The sequence below is a fragment of the Pyrgilauda ruficollis genome, unplaced genomic scaffold (assembly GCF_017590135.1).
Source record: "Pyrgilauda ruficollis isolate IOZ18807 unplaced genomic scaffold, ASM1759013v1 scaffold390, whole genome shotgun sequence".
Classification (NCBI taxonomy): Eukaryota; Metazoa; Chordata; class Aves; order Passeriformes; family Passeridae; genus Pyrgilauda; species Pyrgilauda ruficollis.
The window spans coordinates 62,465-70,895 of NW_024525379.1; the positions used below are offsets into that span (position 1 = coordinate 62,465).

The window sequence follows — 8,431 nt, forward strand, 5'->3', positions numbered from 1 at the left end:
ATGTTAAAATATATCAGATCATGGCAAAATAATGTATATGTATATTTTCTTAGATGAAGTAATTGTAAAAGGATCAATTCTTCAGATCTTAACACAAATGTCAATTAAATGTAAGGGCACAATAAACAGAATTGCTTAGTGTTGTACACATTCTCTGAGTTGGATATTGGTTTAAGGAAAAATAATAAGCCTAGACACAGGGGAATTCATAGGACACTACTGCATGAAGATAAAGTCATTCTTAAGTTAGATACCAAACTTCCTTTATTCTTTTTGAGGATTGCAACCGTATATCTTTCTCATATTTTGTTCTTTCATTGCTGATTATGTCAAAGTGGTTTATGCGACATTTGAAGCAATTAAGTGAATGGCTAAGCAAGAAGATGGATGGAAAAATATGGTAGTCAAAACATCTAACAGTATCTCTCAGAGACAGGACAGTATAAAAAGTGAGAAAATAGAATTAGTGTTATCCTCTGATGTAATTAACTATAATTATCCTGCTCTTCTTGTATGTAAAAAGGATAGAGTCCCCTGAAGTCTGCTCTTGAAGTTGACAGTTCACTGAGTGATTTGTCGAGGCTGATTTGGACCTATCCCTCATACACAGTGTAGAAAAGGCATTAATTGGTGTATTTTTACTTAAAACTATTCCTATGTATGTAGATATATGTTTAATAGAATTTGGAAAATCTTTATTTACATATTGTGGAAAAATAATTATCCTATATAGACAATTATTATATTGATAGTTTCATTTCTAAATTAGTTTCAACACAAATACATTTATTGATGTATATTCTAGGTCTAGGAGTGGTTAATTTCCAGTAGCCTGAGGACCTGAACTGCAAAATAATTCATTTATTTCTCCCTTTTTTTTAGCATATGCTAGTTGCGCTTTAATCTGTCCAAACACTAAATGAAACTATGAAAACAAAAGTGAAATCTTAAGTTGAAAAGCTAATGCTGTTTTCTGATGTTTCCTTTCTAGTTTTCGATTCACAAGATGCCAGTGCAGTAATTGGAAAGCTCACAGTGACAGTGGAAGCCCTCAGTGCACTGCGTTCAGTCCATGAGGAATGCAGAAATGATTAGGAGGCAGGAAAGGGACATTTGCCTATTGAAGTTCTTGCTCCCAGTATAAAGATACATTTGATGGTTCATCAAAAATTAGATCTTTATCATTCTCACAATATACTTAATGTAAAATGTATATTAAAAAGATGCTTGATGTCCAGGTATAAAGTTTTGTACACTTTTCAGTCTGTTTTCTTTTTTTTAAGGTCCTTGCTGAATCATACTTCAGGGTCTCGACATTTGATAGTGTAAGAGTCTAACTTAGTTCCAACGAAGTTTGATTTCAAGTGCAAGCTTGCTTCTAAATTATCAGATACCAATTGAGGGTATTTTGTCTAAGGAAATAAGAGATGGTGAACCTTCAAACAGAAATGCTTGTAGATTGTTACTAGGAGTAGTTCTGTCACAATACTATGTCAGAATACAATCATTCCTGTTAGAAGTCACCTCGGGTAGTTTTTAGTCCAGTCACTGCAGGATTAGGTGTTATGTTAGGCCCTGTTGCTCAGGGCTTTATCCAGTCTGGTCTGAAAACTTCCAAGGACAGGTACTGCTTAACTGCTCTCTGCACAACTGTTCCAATGCCTCACTGTTCTCATAGTGAAAAAAGGAGATGCATTTTACACATTACTTCAATCCAGATTGAAGCCAAAGCTAGATCTAAGCACATGGAGCAGCCTTTTGCACTTAATGCACCATCTAATGATTTAATTTGTTGTTTGGTTTTTTTTTAATTCTAGGGGTGGCATGTTTATCATTTGTTTCAGCCATTTAACATTTTGCACAGAAATAAAAATAACAAAGCATTTTAGTGTTGATTTTCATGCTTTGCAATATGCCATCACATTTTGATCCAGTTTTGTAAAGCAGTTGATAAAAAATAGCTGTTATTATTATCAAAGTGGTTTGCTCAGGTAATGTTTCTGTAGATTTCGGTAGTAAACAATTTGTTATGGTTTATTCTTGGGTTCAGAGTTTTTTTAGTTAGGCTTAGATTATTTTAAGAGTAAGGACAGCTGCAACAGTGCAAGACAGGTCTTCCACACAATTAGCAATTATTTGTTTCACATTTTTGTGGAACTTTCATTCTTGTTAAATGCAGAATTATTTCCATATGTATTAAAAGTCGCAAGAACTGAACCATTGTTGAAAAAAATGTTGCAAAAATGTGGTCCTTCTACTGCTACAAAAAAAAAAAAATCAATAAAGTAAACTCTCTTTTGCTTGTTATAGACCAGTGGTTATTCTGATTACCTACTTGTAAGTACAAATAGCTACACAAGCTGACAGCCTTTGACTTCAGTGGTAATGAACAACCAAACTTCACCTTAACATGAGGAAGAACTTTTTTACATTAAGGGTGGCAGAGCAGTGGGACAGCTTCCCAGAGAGGTTGTGGAGTGTCCTGCAGAGACAGTCAAGACTAAAACCTACCTGGACACATTCCTGCGTCACCTCCAGGTGACCCTCCTTTGGTGGGGTGATTGGACTAGACGATCTCCAAAGCTCCTTTCCAACCACCAACTAACTATTCTGTGAATATATTTCAAATCAATGCCTTTAATTGAGGAAAGTAAAGGCAAGAGGTTGATGTAGCTGGGCCCATGAAATTTGCAGCTACTTAAAGGGCCATTGCAAGTACGGTGGAACCAGCCAGACTCCTTTCAGTTGTGGCAAACGGTGTAGAAGGGACACAAACGCCAGACCTTGCTGTTTCAGTGGGCTCTGGTAGGGTTTTAGGGAGAACTTGTTCCCCAGGGGGCTGGTGTGCTGGGAGGGGATGGGAAGGGGGACAACACGGAGGGTTCGGGTCCAGCTGGATTCCATGACCCTTCTGCCTCAGGATATTCTAAGTTTGTATGCATAATGCATTTCAAAAATACTAAGAATCTGGAACATTCCTTCTTTAATAAAGTTCAAAGATGAAAGCAAATATAATAATAAAAATATACAGTATTAAGATGTCTTTTTCTTGGGGTTTGGGTTTTTTTTTCCCCAGTTTTGGCCACACTGTCTTTGTCTCCTTTTATTATCTTCAGTACTAGTAATTGTCACAACTTTGCCATTTTCTCTTTCTTTCATCCTGCTTGGTGCACTTCACAGTCACTTGGATGTGGCAAATTCAGGGTAACTCCGTGCAGTCTTGATTCTGATAGGGAGAAAAGGATAAATCTGAAGGTACTGCTAATAAAGAAATTGTTAACCCATTGGACTCTGTACTGTATACTGCTATGCCAGAACATTGTACATTTAGAGAAATAGAAACTTGAGTTGTTTACATTGTGAAGAGGAAATTTTAAAGAACTTCATTTTGCATGCATCGTGACTTAATTAAAATACCAACAAACTATAAAATAACACAGAATGCTTGAGAGTAAAGCTATTTTATGACAACAAGAAGTATAGTTCAGAAAAGTAGACAACTTTTTCATGGCAAAGTTAGAACAGCAACAACCTAAGGCTAAATTGCCAGCTATTCCTCACATAAGGTAAACAAACATGGTATTCCTTGAATTTCTTCATTTCTATTTGATAAATATTTTTAACTGCAGTGCCTGTTGGTACTGTAAAGGCATCCACACTTGCAAGTTCTTCAAACCTGGTTTAACAAATTTTAAAGTCGATGTGGAACAAAGCATTCCAACAAGGACATTGAAAGATTCCCAAGTGAGCAACCTGCCAAGGTAAGGTGAGGTAGATTTGTTAAGGCATTCTAGTGATGAGATCACTTTCTGCTGAAGCTTGAACAAACTCATGTGAGACACTGCAATACCATCCTCTCTGGCAAGCAGAAAATGGGATGAAGTTGGTTGTGTGTGCTGGTGTACTGCCTCGTTACTGAGAAGTAGGTTCATCAGCAATCATGGAGGGTAAGATGGTGCATTTGAGCCTTCCAAAGGGAGTAGAGAAGATGGGCAAGTTCATACAAGTACCACTCTTCTCAGGGCACAGTGTGGGAAGATGGGAGGGCAGGCCCCCACCCCACAGATGGTCAATAGATGCTCTCCATTTTCCTGCTCAGACTGCAGCCAACAAGGGTAACTGATCCAGACTGCCCCCCTTCTACAGTTCCAAGGGCTGGCCAGTCCCCAGTCAGACTCGCAGGACTGTCCACAGTTGGTATCTCACGTTAAAGGCTGGCTTTCTTCAGTCCTATCAGTCCACAGACTTCATCAGACTCAGAAGCTTCATGATGTGTTTGGGGAGTAGGTTTGATGAACAGATTTCCACCTGAAGAGACCAGTTTCCTTGCTTTGTGGAATATCTCAGAAGAAATTTAGGGTGATAATGGTCTGATGCACCAGAGTCTTGTAGAGGGGAAGTGAAGTATGGGTTTTTATCATCTACTGCTGTGAAAGTAAATCATGAAGGAGAGACCTACACAGGCATGTGAACTTTTAGGCCAGAAACCCTCAAACTGTTGTTTCCCAAACTTGGGCATTGGTGATTCATTGAGTTTTAGATTAGGTTTTAGCACATTTTAAACTGCTGGGCATGTCTGAATTGAGAAGAAGAACTAAGAGGTCTCCCTATTAGCTATATGCGAAGAAGCTGTTGCTTGCTTGGTTGTAGTCCAATGAGGTCAACTTGTCCCACCATTTGAAACACAGTGCAGGAGAGAGTTTCACAGATTTCACAGTCTTTAGCTTTCTTAAGCTATATACCTTTAAGATATTCTTGCAGGAAGAAAATAGTTTGGTAGATTCCTGTTATTAGAGGATCCTGAAGTGTCCTAATACTGTGCTTATAGCACATTTTGAGACCTAAAGCATGCACTGGATTTTGCAGAAATGCAAAATGCATTCAGCTTCATAAAAACGCTCCCAAATTTTTTAACTTCTAGCACTAACTCCCCACCTCTTGAAAGCCAGGGTGATCATGAAGTAAACTGTTGTTCACTGGCAAAGGGGTAACAGGAAATGGAGAATTTCCAGAAAGCTCTTGATGCCTAAAGAAAAAACAAGCCAATGTACAGAGGCTGAATGTCCACCACATATTGCTGATCAGAGTACTGAGACTTGACTTAACTTTTGGGCTGCAATGGGAATATCCAAGAGGACAACTGAGATACTAGCAACAGGACTTACATGAAAAATAAAGATAAAACAAATGAAATATACCCAAATGCTTAATTAATGAGCAATCCTCTTATGTGCATGGACAAAAGGGTACTAGATTTCACCATGGGAGTTCAGCTTAAATACTGAATCTGGGGTGTTCAGACGTCCATTATAACAGGTTTATAACTGTGCATTCATATGTATATGACAGCTGCTTGTGCCGATAGACACAAAAAAATGCAGGTGTAAACTTGGTGGGGTTAAAAAAATACTTGTCAGATTTTGTTCCCCAACAACTGAAAACATTGTTAGTACAAAACCCAGGGTTCAGTATGTTCTCATGGTCCTGAATATTGCAGAAACAAATAAAGTATGGAAAATTGAATCTAACTAATCATCTGGTAAGCTTAACAACCAAACATTAAAATTAACTGCAGCCTGTTCCCTCAGTAAGGATGCAATGACAAGATGCTGTTTTGATGAAAAACCTCGAAATTGCTCTACCACATCAACTCACTTTCTTTATATGATTTTTTTTAAATTATGATCATAAGGTTCATTCACAGGTGATCTCTGTTACCTTTCTGCAAGAGACTCTAAGTCAATATGGTGTTCAAAACCATCTGCACAACTGTCTAGTTCTGGTGAGGGAGAGCTCCCTGGAAAAAAGACAAGAGCATAATGACTATTCAGTTATGACAATTCAATTAACCAGATAAAAACCACAGAAAGTCTTTTGTGTCATCTGTAGTCTGCTAGCAGATCTAAAGTAGTATACAAAAGTATGGTGCCATTTTATGGCAGATAATCAATAGCATCTTACAGCTTGAAAATGTTCATTTCTCATTTATTCACTTACAGAAGCACAAATCAGGGTTGTTGAAGTATACAAGAACAATATCATCACCCAGTTACAGACACAGGAGATGCTTCTGATTTTAAGAACCACAGATATTCTGCTTAAACCCAGCCAACTGCTCTGTAGAGCCTTTGAAAGAAGCAGTGGCAGAGAAGGAACGAGTCCTTAATGTCTGGGTTGCAAACGATGCCTGATTGTTGGCTTGCTCGAAGGTTTATATACATATATAATACATACATATATGTACATATTTTGTATACATACTATATATATATTCTATACATAGTTTATATACATATTTTATGTAAATAAAATTAAGAATATAATATATTCTTTGAACTACAACCTCTTCCCTTGAAAACAAAAGCACTGATAACTCTGTGGCTTTAGTCTACAAATTATCCAAGAGCTCAACAGTGGCTGGCCATACTGAATAATTTTTTTCTGTCAGACTGCAAGGTAAAGTTACACCCCAATTCCTAAATGTAATCTGGCATGAAGACCTGGATTGCTATTTTCCATACAACAGTGTCTGACACAGCTTGCAAGTTATGATGTTCTGAAACAATATATTGTATTCTCTTAGCAAACAAAAATATACAAAGACTGAATCCTTCCCTAGGCAAAAGCCACTGGAAGTCTTTAAAAAAAATTAATTTTCCAGCTACAAATTGTTATCTTTAGGATAACACTTTAGGATTCAAAACTTTTGTAAAAAAATTTAAACATTTACACTTAAACTTTACCATTGGGACTACAAAACATACCTCTCCAATACTGCACAGTAATTGGTCTTCCATACAAACAGATTCCATCCAGCAGAGCTTTTGCATAAGGCACTGATACTTTGTGTTTAAAGCAGACATAGCCAAAAGACTTAGGTTTTCCTTCTTTGTCCTCACAAATCTTCACTTTGGTTAATGGTCCAGCCTGAAAGAAATTTCTATTGTTTAGCAGAAACTGACTCTTCATTGTGTTTTGAATATTTAATTATTTCTCTTTAGCCATAGTCAGAAACCATAAGTTTCTTACTTTGAAAATGTCTCTCCACATTCCCAAAGCTCAAATTCTGAGCCTTCTACAAACAAAAATCAGCTCCAGAAATGTTAAAAGGGAACCAAGCATCAATTCATGTTTAATCTTTCATAACCAGAATTTTTATTATTTTTAGAATACCACACCATAATAATTAGTTTCCCAAAGGGGAAGAATGATTTACTGACTCCATAGCAAAAGTTACCCTCCAGTTCATAAATAAAAGTATTAATAGTTTAGAAGCAGCAGTAGATACTTGCTCATCATTTGATGGAGGGGAAGAGCAAGAGGTCAGGGATGCATGTTCAGGACTATGCCATAGCAGGAATATGGATATTTTCAATGACAGGGCAAGACTACAATGAGAAACATAGGCTGTTGCAGCAAAAGGGAATGAAAACAGATAAAACAAGGGAAAAAGACAAGTTACTGGGATGACCTAAAGACCCAGATAAAAGCTGGCAGCTGGATGGCTGCTGTAGATTATGCAGAAGAATAATGCAAAACTGTGTTCTAAGACCATCTTTATCACTTTTACATTTGTCTTGTATTACTCATGTCCTCTAATAAGACAAACTTCTTAAGCTCACATTTACAGTTCACAGTTATACAGCAGACTACTGTTTAATCTTGAAAGCAGGCAGGAATTAAGCTTGGGCTTCAAACAGGTTCAACTCCTTTGTGTTTCTACACTGTCACTGAAAGGAGGGGGTTTGAAGGGACCTCTGGAGAGCGTGTCGTCCAGCTTTCCTAACTGAACATCCCACTGGTCGAATTTTTCTTCTCGAGCACTAGAAAAGCATTTCAATATATAAGGGTACCCATCTGCTACCTGCAGGAAGAGCTCATACAGGATCTCCTCCCTGACCCGGCTCTCCAAGTTCCCCACGAGCAGAGTCTGCTCCGCTGCCTCCGACCGCCCCAGCGACGACATGGAGCCTGTGGGAGCCCTGCGGGTGTGCGAGAAGAGCGTCCCAGCTTCAGGGAAGCTGCACTCCAGGACTCGGTGTGAGGGGCCAGGCCTGGCTCCTGGCAACACTGGAACTCGGGAGAGCAGGTGTTGCGTCTGTTTGTGACACCACCCCCAACATCTGTGACACTGTACTTAATTGTTCGGTGTGTAGTAATGATGGTAAATACAAACATGAATGTTTTCTCTTCCATTTTTGCCACTGAATATTAAGTTCCAGCAGGGCTGAATGATGCAAAACAAACTGACCAACCGTGAAAAACAATCCACCCTCCCAGACTAGAACTCCCACCATCCACTCCTGCTATTACCATTGCAATACCTCTTCTTACTGCAGAGGAGGCTGCAAACAGAGCTAGTGCTCAGCTCAGGAGGAGAGAGAGAGGGTTTTATCAAATAGAAGTCTGTGATAAATAGGTGTGATTCGTG

At 38.3% G+C, this 8,431-nt stretch overlaps 2 protein-coding genes across 7 annotated transcripts in view; one reads left to right on the forward strand and one right to left on the reverse strand.

The window, feature by feature from the left end:
- Window positions 1–2,829, forward strand: part of RPGRIP1L (RPGRIP1 like) — a 41,583-nt gene extending 38,754 nt beyond the window's left edge. For all 5 annotated transcript variants that reach the window (XM_041476723.1, XM_041476722.1, XM_041476725.1 and 2 more), the window contains one exon: window positions 992–2,829. In XM_041476723.1, coding sequence (XP_041332657.1) covers window positions 992–1,095 — 104 coding nt within the window. In that variant the 3' untranslated portion in view covers window positions 1,096–2,829. The remainder of the gene's footprint in view (window positions 1–991) is intronic.
- On the reverse strand, window positions 2,826–8,101 carry RBM11 (RNA binding motif protein 11). Of its 2 annotated transcripts, none has more exons than XM_041476727.1 (4): window positions 6,765–7,124; window positions 5,719–5,797; window positions 4,936–5,026; window positions 2,826–3,226 (listed from the first exon to the last, which is right to left on the reverse strand). In XM_041476727.1, exons 1-4 carry the CDS (start codon window positions 6,967–6,969, stop codon window positions 3,200–3,202), a joined length of 402 nt encoding a protein of 133 aa, XP_041332661.1. In that variant the 5' UTR covers window positions 6,970–7,124; the 3' UTR covers window positions 2,826–3,199. The 2 variants fall into 2 exon arrangements, with proteins under 2 accessions (XP_041332661.1, XP_041332663.1); XM_041476729.1 differs by lacking the exon at window positions 2,826–3,226 and adding an exon at window positions 7,865–8,101 and having other exon boundaries at window positions 4,777–5,026; window positions 6,765–6,927.
- Window positions 8,102–8,431: the final 330 nt, after the last annotated feature.